At 35.3% G+C, this 21,035-nt stretch overlaps 1 protein-coding gene and 1 long non-coding RNA gene across 2 annotated transcripts; both read right to left on the reverse strand.

Moving 5' to 3' along the window:
* Positions 1 to 2,304: 2,304 nt before the first annotated feature.
* On the reverse strand, positions 2,305 to 3,723 carry LOC123879587 (PR domain zinc finger protein 5-like). Its single transcript, XM_045927382.1, has 2 exons — positions 3,369 to 3,723; positions 2,305 to 3,241 (listed from the first exon to the last, which is right to left on the reverse strand). The coding sequence occupies exon 2, from the start codon at positions 3,192 to 3,194 to the stop codon at positions 2,484 to 2,486; it is 711 nt and encodes a 236-aa protein (XP_045783338.1). The 5' UTR covers positions 3,195 to 3,241; positions 3,369 to 3,723; the 3' UTR covers positions 2,305 to 2,483.
* Positions 3,724 to 8,180: 4,457 nt separating this feature from the next.
* Positions 8,181 to 9,720, reverse strand: LOC123879598. The gene is made up of 2 exons (XR_006799038.1): positions 8,568 to 9,720; positions 8,181 to 8,440 (listed from the first exon to the last, which is right to left on the reverse strand). It is a non-coding gene; the product is annotated as an uncharacterized LOC123879598 (long non-coding RNA).
* Positions 9,721 to 21,035: the final 11,315 nt, after the last annotated feature.

The following is a 21,035-nucleotide window of genomic DNA, read 5'->3' on the forward strand; positions in this document are numbered from 1 at the left end:
GACGCTATGAAGATTCGTTTTTACCTTTTGAGGTACGGAACCCTAAAAATGACGTGATAGATCACGTGATCTATCAATGATCTGATTGGTCCGCTGAATACGTCTCCACTCCGCTCTCCTTCGCTTCAGTTGACCGGCACCCTTATAATCTAAACACGCGACGTGACGTCCTGCCCCGCATTCTGAGTGTATCATGCCTTATTTTAGTGTATCATACAAAGTTGTGTTTATAATAAGTTAATTTTACACCCACTGTATTCTTTAATTAAGTATTAGTTTAGTACCTATATGTATGTAATGAAATGTTTATATAAATTAAGTATTAACTACATAATTTTTAAGTGTTATAACGAGGGTAGAAACACGATATAAGGCTAAGGCCCGGTCTCCACTTAAGCAGAGTAGAGTGATGTTTTGCAGACCAAGCATATTATTAAATGACGTTAAAATTTATAGAGCAAGATCTAGGAGCACCAGACATTACTTTATTTTCTGAGAAATAAAATATGTGGGATAGTGTTGATAGGGTGTTAACGTATATTAAAGTGGATGCGACGGGTCTGCCCGCGAAATTCAAGTTTTATTTGGTTTTTCGCAATTTGTAAACTAATACGACAAAGTAGGTTTATGGCATTTTATTTGCGACAATAACAGTATCTTCCCCGCCTATTTACATGAAAATCTTTACTTGAAAGGGTCCAGTTTAAGAAATTTGCTCTAGTATCGACTGTAACTCACAATTTAGTCGATACTAGAGCTAATTTCTTAAACTGGGCCTTATCAAGTAAAGATTTTTATATAAACACATGGAAATGCAAACTGCCATTGTCGCAACTACCGCCACTGTCGCCATTTTATTTGAAGGGTACCGAAGTAGTTTGCGTCCCTGCAATTGACATGCAACTTTTTATCCCGGAAAATCAAACAGTTCCCAAGGGATCATTAAAATCCTAAATCCACGCGGACATCCTCTAGTTGAAAGCTAAAAATATGAGGTATGTTAAATGTACTCTATTTCACGTATTTTATTTCTCAGAAAATAAGTAATGTCTGGCAACACTGGGATTTTGGACTATTATTACGACATATTCTATCAATAATCTGATTTGGTCAGTTAAACAGTATCTTTGAAATGAAATGAAATTTTAAAAACAAATAAATCATTTCATTTCATCTCTGCTCATCCCTGCCTTGGTGGATACCTGACCACAAGCCTCATTGTAACTATTTTAATGAAGAAAAACTTAACTTATTCTAAAAGTTTAGAATAAACAGCTGAATATAACTCATAAACTTGGTTTTTCATTGCATTGTCTTCTAACCTCCCACACACCTCTAACTTTTTTTATCCTTTATATTTTACTAGCTGATGCCCGCAGCTTCGCCCGCGTGGATTGGTCAGACCCTGCAGCATCAGGATTGAGGAGTTGGAATCCAAATTTTTTATGAAACAATGTTGTTTTTTTATGAAAAACAACAATTTTTTAATCGATAGAGGAAGTTTGCGACATTGTTTCATAAAAAATTTGGATTCCAACTCCTCAATCCTGATGCTGCAGGGGATCTGACCAATCCACGCGGGCGAAGCTGCGGGCATATGAAAATATATCACTTGCTTTAATGGTGAAGGAATACTTGCCCCCATAATGTTCTACGTGGAATGTGAAGTCTTTTAGTCCATACGTGGCCAGTAGGGTGGACTATAACCCAAACCCTTTTTACTCTGAGACTTCTCAGAATGCTCGGGCTGACAAATAAGTTGAAAAATGATGCTAGGATTAAGAAAAACAATAAAATCACTTCTAAAATGTTTATTTACATACATGTGTTTATATTATATTACATTATTATAAATATCTAAATATATTAAAGGAAAATCAGGCTGAAATCTGGCATGCAGCTATTATGATGTAGATATCTAATAATTTTTGAAAATTCAACCCCTGAGGGGGTAAAATAGGGGTTGACATTTGTGCACTCAATGCAGATGAAGTCTCAGTCATAAGCTAGTAGTTAAAAAAAAAAAAAAAAAAATATATACCAAGGACATTATATTGAGAGACACAAAAATTTTTACAAGTGAGTTCTTAAAAATAACTCGGGACTAAAATTATATTAACAAGAGATCATAGAGACATATTAAATAAAAACAACAAGTGTAAATTAAAAATGTATAACACCCCCGACAAGTGAAGGTTACAGTAACTAGAAAAGAGCTGATAACTTTCAAACGGCTGAACCGATTTTCTTGGATTATAGCTGAGAACACTCTCGATCAAGCCACCTTTCAAACAATAAAAACTAAATTAAAATCGGTTCATTCGTTTAGGAGCTACGATGCCACAGACAGATACACAGGTCAAACTTATAACACCGTTCTTTTTGGGTTGGGGTTTAAAAAATAAACAACAAGCTTAAAAGTAAATGCTTTGATTATCAACTCGCCATAGTTAGAAGACTACCGCTATAAAATGATTGTTTATTCATTCCTGTGAAGTCATTTTTTCCTGAAACTCCTTCAAACCTCCGTACGGTACTGCCATTTTATGCTTCTCTCGTATATGCCTCAACGCATGATCCTTTCTCTTATACTTTTGGTTACAAATCGGGCACACTGTAAACTGTTGTAGGTGCAAAGTCTGTATATGCCTTAGCATATGATCACGACGCTTGAATATTTTACTGCAATAAGTACACGAGTGGCTATCCAACCATAAATGTCTTGATTCGTGAACAACTAAGTCATACAACGACTTGAATTCTTGTTGACAATCACGGCAATTTAAGCTTGTATCGTTCGGATGGGTTTTGATGTGCTTCAATAACGATTCATAACTTTTACAGTCTTCGTTGCATACTGGACATATGTTAAACTTAGTGTTGGAATGTAAGCTTATTATGTGTCGTTTCAAGTGATCGTTTCTTTGGAACGTAGCAGAGCAATATGTACACGTGTGTTTTCGTTTGCACTTGCTCTTATGTTTTTCGTATTCGTTGGCATCCAGGAAGTTTAATTCGCAGTTAGGACAGTATACGACGTTGGATAAGACTGGATGATGGTTTGGTTCTATAGAATTAGTAACACAAGGATTTTTTACCTTGGTAAGTCTTTTTGTATTGTCCATTGGGTTAACATCAATAGGTTGTGGTGGGCTTGCGTATAGCGGTACCAAGTAGCCCTGGTTATCAACCATAGTGTTAACTGCAGCTTTTTAGTAGTTTAATAGTATTTTTGTAGTCCCAACGGCATGTTTCCAACTACGAAATATCAGTTTATTTGAATTGTTCTTGTGTTTATGGATATTCCATGATGTCACTATTGTAGTTTATCCTTTGAATTTGTAGTTTAATACTAGTTTTGTAGTCCCAAAGACAACTTACGTTTCCAACTACGAAATTTCAGTTTATTTGAATTGTTCTTGTGTTTATGGATATTCCATGATGTTAATATTATAGAGTATCCTTTGATTTGATGAAACAATTATGGTTTTATTTGAAAATTGTTATAACATCAGTCGATGTGCAAATCGATTTAATAAACTTGAGAATTCTACGTAAAATTATAACAAGCACTTGGTGTTTTGTAAAGTAAAAACGATAAGTAACTTCAACTCGATATTCGATCAAATAATTTATTGATTAAATATTAATATTTACTTGGAAAAGTAAAGAAATCACACGGGAAATGGGCATTTGGCGAGTCGCATCTTTGTCACATTTCATTTTTGTTTTTGTTGCCTGTGGATTGTGACATGAAATTAGCAGTGTTGCAAACTCTTTAAAACCATTTGTCGCTAATGCTATAACGCCTTCTAAAAGTCGCTAGGTGTTGCCAGCTGATGTAGAAAAACCGGCCACAAGTGCGAGTCAGACTCGCGCACCGAGGGTTCCGTACTCGGGTATTTTTTCGACATTTTGCACGATAAATCAAAAAGTATTATGCATAAAATAAATAAAAATCTGTTTTAGAATGTACAGGTTACCTTTTATATGATAGGTGCCCCACTTGGTATAGTTATCTTACTTTGAAAATTTAAACACATTCTAATTTTTTTTTAATTTAATGTAACCACAAATTCACGGTTTTCGGATTTATTCTTTTACTTGTGCTATAAGACCTAACTACTCTTACATGCCCTAGATCAACGGGAAGTTCCTACTCTATAGGTTTTCTTGATAGACACGACGCACGGACCGACAGACAGACAACAAAATGATCCTATAAGAGTTTCGTTTTTCCTTTTGAGGTATGTAACCCTAAAAAGTTAAAACTCACTAGAAGTTGCTGAAATCAGTACAGGTAGTAATTAATCAATACAAAATAAATGACTAGAAAGTCGCTAAATGTTGTTGTCGCTAATAAAAGTGAAAAAAAGTCACGCGTGTCTTCGAAATGTGAAAAAACCTCTCTAAATCTAGCGACAAAGTCACGAGATTGGCAACACTTACATGAGATGAAGCAGTGTTTCTACTTACGATTTTTATTCTACCCTAGTTTCTGTAAGAATTTGCCCTAAATTACCCTAAAAATAGTATGCAGTTCCTGATATCAGGCGCATCATGATCAACCCATCGCCGGATCCACGGATCAATAACCATTCCATGTGCTATAAATAAATTTATGCCTATATAATATTTTATAATATTATATAATATTTGCATGCCTATTAGTCACCTATTAGTGGGTAAAACATCCATATCCATACTAATATTATAAATGCGAAAGTGTGTGTCTGTCTGCTATCTTTTCACGGCCCAACAGTTTAACCGATTTTGACGAAATTTGGTACAGAGTTAGCTTATATCCCGGAGATGGACATAGGCAACTTTTTATCCCGGAAAATCAAATAGTTCACATGGGATCTTTAAAAACCGAAATCCACGCGGACGAAGTCGTGGGCATCCTCTAGTTGTTCATAAATTTAATAAGATCCTGTTATCATGTTTTTGAGTATCTTCTACTTTGTCGTATTGAACATAAATTGCGAAAAACTAAATTAATTTTGAATTTAGCGGGCAAACCCGTTTCATACATTACCTACCTCAATTTTATTAAAAGGACTAAATATATAAATTAATGGGATAAAAAATAAAACAAGCATATCAAAGATTTAATATTGGACTAATATTTAGTAAAATACCATATTATAATAATAAAATTCATATAAAAATCCAAGTATTTCAGTTTAAACAATACCTACTTCGACTAGATGGGTCTAAAGATTCATCTTTTAGCTGGTAGGCCCAAAAGCGCTTTACAAGCCACAACCAGCACATTTTTCAGTACGGAAAAGCATTAAATCTTATGATAAGTTAGCTTTGACTGCGATCTCACCTAGTGGTAAGTGACAATGCGTTGTATAGAATTTAATTATTTTATTTGTAATTTTTCGATTAAAATAAGTTATTATTTGTCAAATATTGTCTTCAGATATGATTCAGATACATTGATTAATTTCGGCCGCTTGGAAGAGCAATAGCAGTTTTGATACATCCAATTCATGCCACTAAGGTTGTCTGTCCACTCCACTCAAGCGGAGTGGAGTGTTCAACAGACTAATCAGATTATTATCAAGATCACATCATAATTTTATCTCGTCATCGTTAATTCAATAATGTGATTGTCCGTTGAGCACGTCTTCGCTCCGCTCCGCTCGGAATCAGAAATCTACTTCATTGGCTTTGCTGGTAGGGTATAGAGAAATTAAAAAATTATATTAACCAGGGCATCGAACATTAAAATTGCAAAGTGGCATGCCGGGAATTGAACTCGAGACCTCTTGCTTTAATACCGCAGTCTCATCACTGTGCCAGGGACGTCGTCTATAAGTAATAAGACGTCACCACGCGTCGGTGGCATCGGACGCACTCAAAATGCGAATGACAGCAGTAGCAACCGCATTTATTCAACGCGTGCGGATATAAAGATGAATAAAGATTGAGTTACATTATACTCAGTACTGAAAAATGCTCGGCTTCTTCAGGCTAAGGATGTACGTCCACTAAAATGGTGCGGAGCGAAGACATGTTCAGTTCCAATCAGATTAGACAAGGATGAGGTTATAAAATCAACACATCTATCAATATGATTGATCTAGGTAAATCTCCCCTCCGCACCGCTTTAGTAGTCAGACACCCTAACTCTTTACTAATGAAATCCAACCCATCTCTGTCAAGGTAAATAACACTAAGATACTATTTTATATCAAACAACAAAAAAATAAACACTCTTAAGAAAAAAAATAACTACTATAATTAATTAGGTACTACTGCAATCTTTTACCGCTCTACAAACTAGATGATCATTCGATAGCTGAGCCGATTTTTACTTTTTGACATGAGCGGGCCGATTTTAAGTTGTATAGAAATCGGTCTGATTCATATTAATAACTAGCCGATGCCCGCGACTTCGCCCGCGTGAATTTAGGTTTTTTGAAATCCCGTGGGAACTCTTTGATTTTCCGGGATAAAAAGTAGCCTATGTGCTAATCCAGGATATTATCTATCTCCATTCTGAATTTCAGCCAAATCCGTCCAGTGGTTTTTGCGTGAAGGAGTAACAAACATACACACACACACACACATACAAACTTTCGCCTTTATAATATTAGGTAGTGTGATTATGGATCGACGTAGACCGAACGACATGCTATGCTCGCATATTCCAGCTCTTTTTGCGTCCTCCACCTACTGAAATACTGAACTAATTAGCTCAAAATATAAAATTTAAATATAACCGATTTTTAGACTTCCGTACCTCAAAAGGAAAAACGGAACCCTTATAGGATCACTTTGTTGTCTGTCTGTCCGTCCGTCCGAAGTGTCTGTCAAGAAAACCTACAGGGTACTTCCCGTTGATCTAGAATCATGAAATTTAGCAGGCAGGTAGGTCTTATAGCACAAGTAAAGGAATAAATCTGAAAACCGTGATTGTAGTAAAATCATTTAAAAAAAAATGTGTTTAAATTTTCGAAGTTAGATAACTACACCAAGAGGGATATCATATGAAAGGGCTTTATATGTATATTCTAAAACAGTTTTTTATTTATTTTTATGTGCAATAGTTTTTGATTTATCGTGTAAAATGTTGGAAATAATACCCGAATACGGAACCCTCGGAGCGCGAGTCTGATTCGCACTTGGCCGGGTTTTTTTTGTTGCTAAAAAAAACACATTCTCTTCACATAGCATTTGAGGCGCTCAAAGCACCTAAACGCTGGGTACCTATTTGTTATTTTAACTGAGCATAGACCTAAATATTTGAAAGTAGAGGATGCTTGAGTTTTTGGCTTTAAAATTTTATCCATCCATACTAATATTATAAATACGAAAGTGTGTCTGTCTGTCTGTCTATCTATCTGTCTGTCTGTCTGGTACCTTTTCACGGCCCAACAGTGTAACCGATTCTGGCGAAATTTGGTACAGGTTTAGCTTATATCCCGGGGACGGACATAGGCTACTTTTTATCTCGGAAAATCAAACAGTGCCCACGGGATCTATAAAAACCTAAATCCACGCGGACGAAGTCGCGGGCATCCATCTAGTATCTCAATAAAATGTTCGAACCAAGCAAAGTTTGTAGCTCGGTCTACGCTGACGCTATATTAATATCAATCTCTCAATCAATATAATTATATAAAAAACGGGTATTGCATCCTCACCTTTTGAGTTTTCATTTTTCAAATTATACATACGATTGAATAGGTAGGGTAAGTAAAGCTCTGATTTTAGAAAATCCAAATCTAATCATTTCTTGTTAACAGGGCTCTCTCCGTCACTCGTTTCATACAATCGTAGTTCCAATTTCATTTGAATACTAAGCAAACAAAGTACATGAAATTTTGCAGACATATTCTAGAAACTAATATCTGTGTCTGTGGTATTTTAGATTTTTCTAAAAATATGTAGTTTTAAAATTACAGGGGCTCAAAGATTTGTATGAAAATTTTTAAGACCGCGTAACTTTGAAACCGAATATTTTAACAGAAATCTGGAAAACCACAGACATAGATATTAGTTTCTAGAATATGTCTGCAAAATTTCATGGACTTTGGTTGCTTAATATTCAAATGAAATTGGAACTACGATTGTATGAAACGAGTGACGGAGAGAGCCCTCATTATTTTTTACTGAAGCGGGGGTTTATTGGTATTTTTTTTACAAATACTATGTTTTATATATTTTTATTGATTTATACATAAATAGGTATACTTAGGTTTACGGCCAAAGTGCAATTTACTGGCGAAAAGCTTAAATGTTCTAGAATGCAGTGTGTTTTCATTAAAATTACTTTTATAAACTATGAAAATACTGAAAAAAATTAAAAAATACGATTTTGTAGCCCGTGTAACTTAACAGGGCAATTCAGAAATAAATTATATTATTGAAAAATAGCGTAATAATAAAGGTGCCCACGCACTCGAACTGAACTGCAGCTGAACTGCGCGTCGCGGCAGCGCCCCGCACGATATTCTCTCCAGTCGCGACGCCGCGACTGGAGAGAATATCGTGCGGGGCGCTGCCGCGACGCGCAGTTCAGCTGCAGTTCAGTTCAAGTGCGTGGGCACCTTAAGGAGGAATAAATTTAATGTTTTGACATTTTTCGTATCAAACTCTGTCTAAATAACGCAGTTTATTCGCAGACTGAAAAAAATCGGTCCATTTAAAAAAAACTCAACACCTTGCTTAATGACACGGTCTTCACGCAAGTACTAATAACAACCGTACAAAATTTCAATTGAGATGAACGCTACGCGAACGCATAGGCAAGGAATAGACACATAAATTATTATCAATGATATAATTTATTATTGTAAAGCCCTATTCACTACATAAATGATCGATACTACAATATTGTGAATGACGTATACAGACTTATAGTGAAATGATTAAAAAAAGTTAAAAAAAAGAATATTAGCCATGCTAATCACGACTAATACTCCCCTTTCCCCTCCAATTAAGCGTAAAGCTTGTACCAGGAGTGGGTACGACAATAGTGCAACGGGTGGGGTTTGAACCGCCGACCTTTCGGAATTCAGTCCGCTCCTCAACCGTTGAGCTATCGAGGCTTAAGATGATTTAAATTACAGTTGTAAACTTGAGTACGTGCTTGCCTTTTATTTCCCCAGTCTGTATTCGTCATTACGTAAAAATATAATAAACACTAAACTCTAAATAAATCAATATTAAAAAAGTAATACAAAATTGGTAAAAAATAAATAAATAGGAATAACTTCAAAAATACATCCAAACAAGCGGGTTTATTACTAAATAAATCTAAATAAAAAAAATGGTTTATAAAAAAAGCGACTTTTCACCGGAAATAGGAATTCGGGAATTTGATTTTTCCCGCTGTCTTTTTGGTAAAATCGTCTTTGGTCGTTAAGAAAAAAATAGATCAAAAAATGTACTTACAAAAATAGGGTGTGACAACACAATTGCAAAAAAATGATCTAAAATTGAGACTGACTTATCAATAGTCAATAATTTTTGCCAGATTTGCAACATATATCGATATCCTTAAAAAATCGGTTATGAAATCACATTAGGAAGTTATAAGATTCCATAACCGATTTTTTTAAAGTCATGCGCGTCTGATATGCCGATTCGTCAATCGCCAAACATGCGTTAAATAAACTTTAACGGTCGAATAATTTTGACACATTGAGAATACAAACACTGTCAAATTTATTTTTCAGTTAAAATTTTTGGAGATTTAGGGCCGGCGCACATAATATGGCGGAGCGCAGCGCAGAGCATGCCCGCCAAGTTTTCTAATCGCGTGACACATTACCAGTGACGTGAATTTCTACCAGAGAATGCGCGAGCACGCGCGCGGGACTGCGCGCGGACGCGCGAGTATCCGCACGGATACACTTAGATATTATTTCAATGAGGACAATGTCGATAATACTTTTGACTAAAAAATGCTCTGCGCTACGCTCCGCCATATTATGTGCGCCGGCCCTGAGAATCAGCCTAAAATAAAATTGATAAATAAAAAAAATATTATAAAACAATCGGTGATTGCACTATCCCACAAAGCAAACTACAAGATAAAACGCAGGAGGAAAGTTTCAAATTCATTTTAATATTCTCACAATAGTCTAAAATTAATTGCATTTGAAAAAAATGGGTGGGGGGCGAAGATTTTACACAAAAGCGAAACGTATTGCGCGTCAAAAAAGTACAACAAAATAATTTCATTTACAAACATAGGTATTAAACGTTCATGTAAATAAACACTTTGGTTTCAAATTCAATATTAGAATTCCAACGTGTGACCGATTTTACAAAAGTAATTATTAGAGACCGTTTTTAAGGACCGATTTATTTTGACATTTTGACGTTTTATATTGGATATCTGTCAGAGCTTTAAATTTAATCGTCAATTAAAATTGATTGAAAAATCGATTCAAAACGCTTATAAAAATCAACCCGATTTGATCGATAATAATAATTAGGTCGCATATTTTAAGATCATTAATTCAGGCAGCTTTTATCGCACAACATGTAGGAGTTTCTTAAATCGGTTAAAATCGGTCACACCTGATGTTAACAATTTTATTAGGTACAATAGAAACGTGTCAAATAAAAATAATATAATATTTCTCTAAGGATAAAATTACAATCGCTACGAACGGAACAATTTCTAAAACAAAAAAATTCGTATCAATTTATACACATTTTTCAAATTAGGTAATTAGCTAGGCTCCGAATTTGACGTTTTGGCTGCCGGCGACTTTGGTAGCTCAATATTCAAAACTCACAATATTCTAGAAGATTTTTTCAGCAATATACAAGCGCTTTCTAAAATTAAGCTGACAGTTAAACTAATTTAAGTAGTATTTTTTTTTTTTAATGCCGTCACTTTTTGGCAAACGCATTATGCACTTGCGAAAAAGGGACAGCATTACAAAATTTAGGTAGCTAGGAAAATCAGTTTAACTGAGAGAATCCGATTTAAGTCTCGACTTTTATTGGTTCCGTCGCTAGAAAGATTGCTCCTTTACTGCATCTATTAGTATGGGTCTTCTGGGTTAGTATGAGATTTTACATTGATAGTAATTGATAAAATTCAAGCATCGAAACACAGTAAAGTCAAAGAAAAATGGACCTTAATTGCCTTGTTTCAAAGCTTAAGTTCATCCAAACATCTGCAACCAGCCTTCCAGTCGGTAGTTTTGCAAAATTAAAATCGTTGGTGAATCAGAATTACTCTGATGTTTTAACTCTCGAATTTTATCAACGTTGGTGAACTGTAAGTCTGTAATGTCTCATACTAATCCTACAGTATGTTTGATCGTGTAGTTCGTACGAACATAATTCGTGCGATCTTACGATGGTCGTCCAAACGGATTTACTATCGGACGACTATTATTCTATCGCGATCGAATCAAATCGTGAGCAAAACGTCAAATTCGTAGCGAAATTTCAACAAAATTGATTGTAGGTACAATAATAACAAGAGAAACAACTGCCTATAAAAATATATAAATCTAATTTCAAATTATACTTCAACCGACTCCAAGGGTTTTAAATTCTCAAATGAGAAATTATAGACCACCCAGTCTAGCTGTAGTGCTGTCGCGAAACAAACTATTTCAATGTCGTGCTGTTGTGTAGTTCATACATCCGTAAAAGCTACCCTAACGATTTTCTTGTTTTTTTTTAAATTTATATAGACTAGCGCTTGGCTGCAATCAGACCTGCTATAGATCGTTTCATCGAATAGTTCCTATGGCGTTATGTTGGCTCCCCTGTCTGTCTAAGTCATTGGGTGGTCCTTAGCACCATATTGGCATGAGAAGACGCAGGTTTTGTTTATTTTCATTTGATTATCATTTCATTCATTCATAAAAATCAAATGAAAATAAACAAAATCTGCGTCTTCTTATGCAAATATGGTGCCAATGACTTGGACAGACAGGGGAGCCAACATAACGCCATAGGAACTATTCGTTGAAACAATCTATAGCAAGTGATGATGCAGCCTAAGATTGAGCGCGCTTGCCTAGAAGATGCCCATTCACTCTTGACTTGAAGGTACCCATATTTGGGTAAGTTGAGACATTTTGTCTGCCTGCCTGGTTACTCTGCATCTTTTTGACATTTTTGCAATTTAATTGCGATCTGTCATCTGCATAAAGTGTGATCATAGTCATAATGAATCACCATTGACATTTTGTAAGTTTACAAAAATGACAGGTTGCAACTGCTAGGCATCTGTCACGGAAAAGAGCACATCGTATGATATTCCATTCACTTTTTACATTTGTAACTAATGTATAGCGGCCAATGTTACAGCGCTACAACTAAAATGGGCAGCCTATATGAAAAAGAAAACGATTACATTTATAAAATTAGGCTAATTTACATACTTTCGTCGGGAAAGGAGTCGGAGTTCATAAAATTTATTAAAAAAATATGCTCTTATGCACCATCCCGGCCTGTAATAAACAGTTTAAGAGAGAATCGTGCCTAAATTACAAAAATATCGACGCAAACGACACAGTGCAAGAAATATTTATAAAACAATATTGTCTGGCAACATTATAAGGTATAAAGCTGGGTCTCCAGTCTCCACACAGATACATGCTCGACGAGCAAGCTCGCGTTTGCGTATTGTAAAATCGTCGAGCGTACTCGGAGACCTAGCATTAGGTACTATTTTTTTCATTATATTTATAATCAACTAGGTTTTAGGTAATAATCAATTGCTCTACTTTTCGCTATTTTCTCATAATTATCATTATCATTATTATTATGTAATAATTTCACTAAAATTTCTATTTACGAGATTTCACAAGCCCGCCCTCTCGTTAGGCGCACCCTAAGAAAAAATTACCTAGCCTCGATCATCCATCGAGTGGATTAAAAAAAATGTGGATTCTTTATTTTATTTACTATAGGACTAAAAATACGACCGCTCCACTATGCATGCAAGTGAAAAGTGCGAAACGAAAACACCCAGGAAGTGACGAGGGGGGCGTTTATACGAACAATTGCATATCTAGGGGCTATTCTGTAATCAGGGCTCTCTCCGTCACTTACTCCATACAATCGTAGCCCCAATTTCATTTGAATATTAAGCAACCAGAGTCCATGAAATTTTGCAGACATATTCTAAAAACTAATATCTGTGCCTGTAGTGTTTTAGATTTTTCTAAAAATATGTAGTTTTAAAATTACAGGGGCTCAAAGATTTGTATGTGAATTTTTAAGATCGCATAACTTTTGAAACCGAATATTTTAACGGAAATCTGGAAAACCTCTGGCATAGATATTAGTTTCCCGAAAGTTTCTACAAAATTCCATTGAGTATGATTGGTTAGTATCCCAATGAGAGACGAACTATGTTTGTATGGAGCGAGTGATGGAGAGACCCCTCTTAAGCGATAGTCTAGCAATAATAATAGACGCTGTCAGCTTTCAAATCAAGAGTATGTAATGACAGGTCGCAATTATCGTTTCAAAATGTTAAAAAAAAGTTATAGACAATGAGATACATCAATCACCAATGTTTTGTTTATTTTATTCGGCTATGAGAAACTACAAAACAGTATTTAATAAGATTAAACGTTTTCAGATACATTAATCTGAAAACAATTAAATCTGGAAATATTAAGAACTGATTTCATGGAAAATGATTGATTTCGTATAAACGCCCAGGGGACAAAAATCCGTTTTTATTTCAACAACAACAATAATTATATTATTATTATTTCGTGACAAGTTTATAATAATACAGCTACGACGACGATACGATTTTTTCCAAAAAGTTCAAAAGAGGACCGGTAAAAATATACCAAACCGAGGGTAGTTCTGCATAATTTTGATATTTAGTACTTGATTTATAGCTCGATTTACTGCGTAAGCGTAGACGTAGCGCGTACCATTGCGTTGTAATGTATGGAACTGTATGAAACATGGCACACCGCTTGCGTAAAGCGTGGACGTATGCGCAACCCGGTGTGTAAGGGGTTTACGCGCGTCACTACGCACGTGTCACGTGTACGCAATTGGCGTGAATCGGCCTTAAATCGCGATCTGTCATTTCCGTACATATCAGCCACGAGTGGGTGATCTCAGCTGTTAAATTAGATGACAGGTCGCGACTGAGTAGCAACTGTCAAAAAACATTAGTACGGAATAACCTCGCGGTAAACATTTTCGCCGGTCCTCCCTTCACGTCAAAAAATTTTATAAGACTAAACCATCCATGCCCCCCGTACAAGTGAAAGTTACGTGATATGCGAAAATTACTATCTAAAAACGAAAACATAGCATTGCGTCGTAGACCTAACGAACAGACAGGACTTAAGGTGGAAGCGACGCGCCTGCCCGCGAAATTCAAATTTTACTTGGTTTTTCGCAATTTGTAAACTAATACGACAACCTAGGCTTATGGCACTTTAATTGCGACAATGGCAGTATCATCCTCACAGGTTTATAAAAAAATCTTTACTTGAAAGGGTCCAGTTTAAGAAATTAATATCGACTAGTTTGTGAGTTATAGTCGATACCTACTTAGACGATACTAGAACTAACTTCTTAAACTGGACCCTTTCAAGTAAATATTTTTATATAAACCTGTGAGGATGATACTGCCACTGTCGGAATCAGAATGCCATAAGCCTACGTTGTCGTATTAGTTTACAAATTGCGAAAAACCGAGTAAAATTTGAATTTCGCGGGCAGACCCGTCGCTTGCCCCAGCATTACTATAACGCCTAGATTTATTACTGTTAGAGCTAAGCGAGTAAAATTATATTTTGAATGATTACTAGTCATATAGTATTTTTACAGTTACATCGGTAAAATTCAATTGAAATTTGGCAACACCGAAATCTCACATAGCCATCCTACGTGTTAGTTATACTGAAAAACCATAGATCAAAAATTTACCAGAAGTGACAGAATATTCATAAATTGCGAAAATGCGAATGACGTCTGTATGTGCATATGCCTATGACGTCATATGAAATAATGCGTTGTGTTAGACGCGAGCGATAATGTGCCTTTGCTTTAAAAAAGGTTTCTCTTGACTTAAGTCCCGTTCGCACGTTATGTCCACGCGTTAAACAGCTACTATCAATAGAAAACAGACAACGTACAACAAGAACAAACGGCCTAAGTGGCCATAAACAAGACGCTAAACAACCTACAAACTAACAAACCAAAAAATGTAAACTCATACATACACTCTAGCCCCAGCGTCAAACTAAACTATATCCAAACTAAAAACGAGAAATTCAAAGAGCGTAAAAACTAAAACACGCTATAAACAACCGCTGGTGGCGAAAACTTCAATATTTGCCGATTCTCTGCCGATTTGACAAACCTAGCGAACCAACTCTACAGTAATTGTAATGTGTATTCATAATACCAGTAGGTATTTCGTCGTAAATAAGTGATTTATGGACTTTCTTCAGATTTATGTAACTGAAGAAAATTAAATTGACAAATCTGCTACGCTTTCCAAATGCCTAGCATCTGAAAAAGCTTTTATTTTAGAGATTTTTGTAACTCAATATTTTACGTATTTTAGTAAATAGTATGCCCTATAAATACACATTACAAATTCCATAAACGAGGAAACGACGATGCGGCCCTGCCAAAACACTAGAAAGAAAAAAAGCTACTCAAGCAAAATGTAACTCACAAAATAGATCAAAACAAGACCGGGAGAAATCGAAACTTCCTCCATACTGTCAAATCGTTCAAAACCCTCACTACGTTTATACAATGAAATGCCTCAAAGAGTTTCAGGGATAGCTCACAATTCAAATTAATTAGTTGCTCAGCTGATTGAGTACTAGATTGGATTGCTATTTAACCACCTTCTTGGTGATATATGATATAAAAATTTGAATAATTAGGTTAAACCACGATACAAAATAATAAAAAAATCATCGAAATAACATTTCTAACAAGGGTTTTAGAAATTTATCAGGCATGTATATTTTCGTTATTAACACAGAATAACCTCAAAAATATCAGACAGACTGGGTCTACCCAGGAGTAGAGTCAGGAACCAAATTGAGCTACCCCTGGCATTTCAGTCCTTAAAGCCTACAATGGCGCTTCCCGCCACTTTTGACATAAGCTTTCAGGTATAGTGCAAAAACTAACTCGCAACAGACCACATATCCCAAACACCTCGGTTAAGAATAAACACCAATTATTTTTTTTCTAGCCAACCAGGCACAGGTCCTAAGATTTTCGAAAACTCTAGGAACTGTAAGGTTTTTCTCCAAAAATTTTCAAACACTTTCGGTATTCGCGCGAATTCGTTACAATAGTTAAAATATTAGTAAAATTTTACACCTAATTTCGTAAATTAGTGATTAAAAACATCAATTTAATAAAACATCCTGGGATGGATGTGATATTAGTAATTTTTTCCGTAAATACCGAAAGCTACCTTCTCGAAGAAAACGACCTAACTTTTTAAGTCGCCTGGGGAATAAACTACGTTGCGCGTAAAGTAAAAAATCACGTCCGAATTTCACATTAAACGTTTTTTATAAAAATACAAAAATACAAAATGGGACAGTGCGACCATACTCGTACATACAACCACGCTTCGCTTTACTAAGGAGGGTTAGGGGGCACTTTTAAACAAGTTTTTTTTTTATCAAAAATCATTGAGCAATCTTAATACAAAAGAATCATCAAAAGTGAAAATGCACACACATCGATCGAGTAGGAACAAAAGCTAAATAAAATAATCACTAATCAATAATTTAATTACAGTAATTCTAATCGCGTTCTTTAATACTCTGGCTTGCTCCGCCATTTTCAATTCTTATAATTTTTAAGTTCAGAAACAAATCACTCACGTAATTTTTTTTAACTGTCAAACTAATTTATAAAAAGTGTTGTCATAAAAAAAATATAAAAAAATCGAAATGCAGACAGTGGTAGAAAATTAAAAAAAAAACGCGCATGAAAGGGATAGAAGATTGGAGAGTGCCGTGAGAGAGAGAAAGATATCGGGGCAAACAGAGCGTGTACTGAAAAGTCGTCTAGAAATTTTTAACTATTATAGATAATTAATTATAATATATCAAAGAGGAAACCACGATTTTTAGTTTTATTCGCTATTTATCCTGAATCTATTTTTATTATTTATAAAGTTAATTATACTATAGAGTTCGGGCGGCACCACACTCATAACACGCAACATAATACATGTAACAAGTGTGTCTCCGCATTTACACGCACGTGTGTGCATTTTTAAACTCTGTAGACGCATCGCGATACTTTTTAGAACGAGATAAGAATATATAAATATCTATATTCTAAGAAAATATAATTATATTATTTATACATACTCGTATATGTATATTAAACATTTTAATTAATCTACGTACCTATTTGTATAACTTGAACTTTAGAAACGTATATTTCGAGACTCACAGTGTAACTTTTTGCGTAAAAAAATATTCCTCAATAATTCGTCTTACAGAATGTGTTTTGGAAATTCTCTGCACCCCAAATTCTATCGACAAAATTGTTTTCTATCGAAAAATGAATACGGTTCCCTATATGTGTGGGCCAAGGGCATTGCCTTTTAGACATCGGCCGAATCTCGAATGAATTATTGATCAATGAAAATCGTTTCTCATAATGCAATGGCGGCGTTTTAGAATTAATCTATCGAACAGTGAAAATAATTCCCCATGTGCAGGTTTACGGCATGCTTTCTAGAAGTCGTTCACACCTCGAATGCCATTTAAAATCTCTATTGATCAACTAACTCATTTTCCAAGTTTTCAAGCAGCTAATTTTAGTAGGCATACTAATGCAAATTTTTTGGCATGCCTTTTAGAAATCGCCCGCACTCCCATGTGTTTTCTATGGACTAATGAAAATGAGCCATTGAAAAACATGATGTAATGTAAAAACCAACTCAAAAATTTACGCGAAAACTTACACTGGAGACTGCGCAGTAAAAAGCATCGCGAAACGTTTCAATCATGGCAAATAAAATTTTTACTAAAATGCTCTCTACAATATTATTAATACAAATTTCCTATTTAACGCGCAAGTTCCAAATCGTTCGTTTTCATCCCCCGAACGATTAAGCGATTATTAAAAAATAGATTTCAAAATTCTAGGACAGATGAGGATGAAAATGACGAATAGAAACTACCATTAATGCGATAGATCGATCAATCAAAGATCGATCTGATAATCACTTGCCCAATTCAAAACGAAATCGAATCCGTCTATTATTGGCGAAATTATACTTTGTCGTTCACCATTCGGATTCTAATGTCTATGGGGTTCTTGCAAAAACTTTAGTTTCCTAGGTCATAGGAAGCTATATTAGCTTCCGAAGGTAGAGATTTGGATACTTGAAGAGTAACTGTGTAAATCACAAATGTCGGTCCCCAAATTCGGGTAGGGTCTAGATTGTAAGAGTACGGTCAACGACCAAGTGTAATCGCTCCATAATAGAAGCCGTCGAAATAACCAAACACGGGAGGGGTTCCACAATCAATACACGCCGCACCAAGGCACTTCGCCTCACTACACAATACCGAAAAAACACGACACGAAAAAACGCCTACAAAAATCATGAAAAAACTCATCAAAAAATTGGCGCTAGTCTTTTTGCTACAGTCTCAGAGTCCGTGGTCGGTCGGGATACGACGTCTGTATCCGAAGGAATTAAGTACATACCCAAAAAGCCCTCCAACACGCGTCACCTCGTTATATAAAGCCTAGTACATATTAGCCCATGGCCATTTGTCATGTGCGCGTGTGTGCCTTGATTGAGACGGCTCATGACTCATGAGGTAGGGTGCCGGTTGTGGGAGAGTGACAGAAACGTTAAATTCCTTAATGTTTATGTCAGCTGTCACCTTCCCGCAACCCGCACCTTACATCACGAGCAGTCTCACTGTAATAGTGTACCTATATTTCCGTGGGTTTTCAAAATATCAAAGGATTTTGAGACACTTCGGAAGCAACATTTACATTCGCCGACACTGGTCGAAAGAATTGGGCTAATATGTACTTGGTGCCTTTAGGATTATTGATGTTGAACTTTGCGAAATGAGATTGGCAATTTCGGGCCACAAAATCTCGTTCTCGTGAGGAAAACAACTATTTAATCAGCTCAAACAGCATTTTAGCAGCATGTATAAAAAAATGTTATGAAAAAATGATTCCTCTGTTTAAAAATCTGATTTTATTATGTCAGAATATTTAGATTAACTACCTAAAAAATATTTTGAATTTAAAATTGATTTAATTGATTGATTGATTCCTGGCTTAATCTTCCGAAGGAAATTGACAATCTCCTTTCCACATTAATATCCAAGGTCGCGTCTAAAGAAGGATCTTCACCTTAACAATCCTACGAGAGTTATAAAATCGTTCTAAAACTTTTACAATGGCTCATTTAATTTCACAAATACATACGTTAATAGTGGTAATAATATCAACACCATTTTTTCTAATCAATGACAAACTAAGAAAACCATATAGATAAAGTTTTATATCGAAGGCAAATTCAAAAACATGACCCTATATACACTAGATATTTGGTTATAATATTATAATCTTATTATAAGAATACCTAAACTATCAGCTATTGCACTACCCCGGCGGATCCAAAAAATATATATATTATTATAACTTTTAATAATTAAAAAAATATAAGAAATCGTATGGGAGCTAGCAACGTCACCGAAACGTAAGTTTCAAGGATAACCCATTTTTTAATATCCTCTCTCTTTCACTATCTTGATAGACGTGCGACCTGTATGGTTGCATTTCTTAACAGGGCTCTCTCCGTCACTCGCTTCATACAATCGTAGTTCCAATTTCATTTGAATATTAAGCAACCAAAGTCCATGAAATTTTGCAAACGTATTCCAGAAACTAATATCTGTGTCTGTGGTGTTTTAGATTTTTCTAAAAATATGTAGTTTTAAAATTACAGGGGCTCAAAGATTTGTATGTAAATTTTTAAGACCGCGTAACTTTGAAACCGAATATTTTAACAGAAATCTAGAAAACCACAGACATAGATATTAGTTTCTAGAATATGTCTGGAAAATTTCATGGACTTTGGTTGCTTAATATTCCAATGAAATTGGAACTACGTTTGTATGAAGCGAGTGACGGAGAGACCCCTCTTAAAGTTCATGTCTTGTTTGCGATCTCACCTAGTGATAATAATGGTGATCTTAGACTGCTAAGATGGAAGATAGCTAACTTGAAAAGAGCATTTAATTAAATTCATACGTACGACTAATCGATATAATATTCTATTATCAGCCACTAGGTGATAGATAAATTGTTAATAAGTAGGTACGTCTCACAAACCGTCTATTACTGATTATGAATGTGGCAATTATTTTCGTTATTAACGCAATTAACGCAAACACTTCAATGTTCCCAAATTGTGGCATGCCTTCCGATACAGTGAAAGAGAAGAAATAATAAAATATTGAGCCACCCTGATATTATTTTTCGAAAACGTTGCAAGCTCTTACACCAAAAGAATTGCTCAATTGGAGCCTACAGCCAAGATTGGTAACGTTTTTTTTTATCAATGTTTGTACTAAGAACCCGGTCCATACCGCCTCCCGGAAACTCAACAATCATCTAGTTTAGGAACAAAACCCGAACACATAAATTCCAAATAAATAAATACTTGACAAAGCTGAAATAAAGTCCAAAACAACGAACATTTCGAACTCTTCATTAATCGATCGAATATCGATTTTATTATAATGCAGTTCGAAAACGATACGACATTAAAGGCAGACATTTTTGTTGGTCGATTATTCGGTTGATGCATGGCATGCGGGAACCCCCGGAAGTGGGGTAACGACTAAACTAGCGGCACGCTATGATGGCCGGTTTGACACATTACAATAGTGATGTGGAATGTCAATTTATTCTCGAACAAAAAACAATTAAGTTTTGTTTTTGTACCTGATTAAATAGGTTTAATAAAACAAAAATGTTTATTTAATTTATTTGAACGAACTGAATATTTGAACGAAAAT

This window comes from Maniola jurtina, chromosome 28 (assembly GCF_905333055.1).
Source record: "Maniola jurtina chromosome 28, ilManJurt1.1, whole genome shotgun sequence".
Classification (NCBI taxonomy): Eukaryota; Metazoa; Arthropoda; class Insecta; order Lepidoptera; family Nymphalidae; genus Maniola; species Maniola jurtina.

What these genes read in the sequence shown, in the direction of transcription:
- LOC123879587 (XM_045927382.1), bottom strand. Translation starts at nt 3,194, where the DNA reads ATGGTTGATAACCAGGGCTACTTGGTACCGCTATACGCAAGCCCACCA.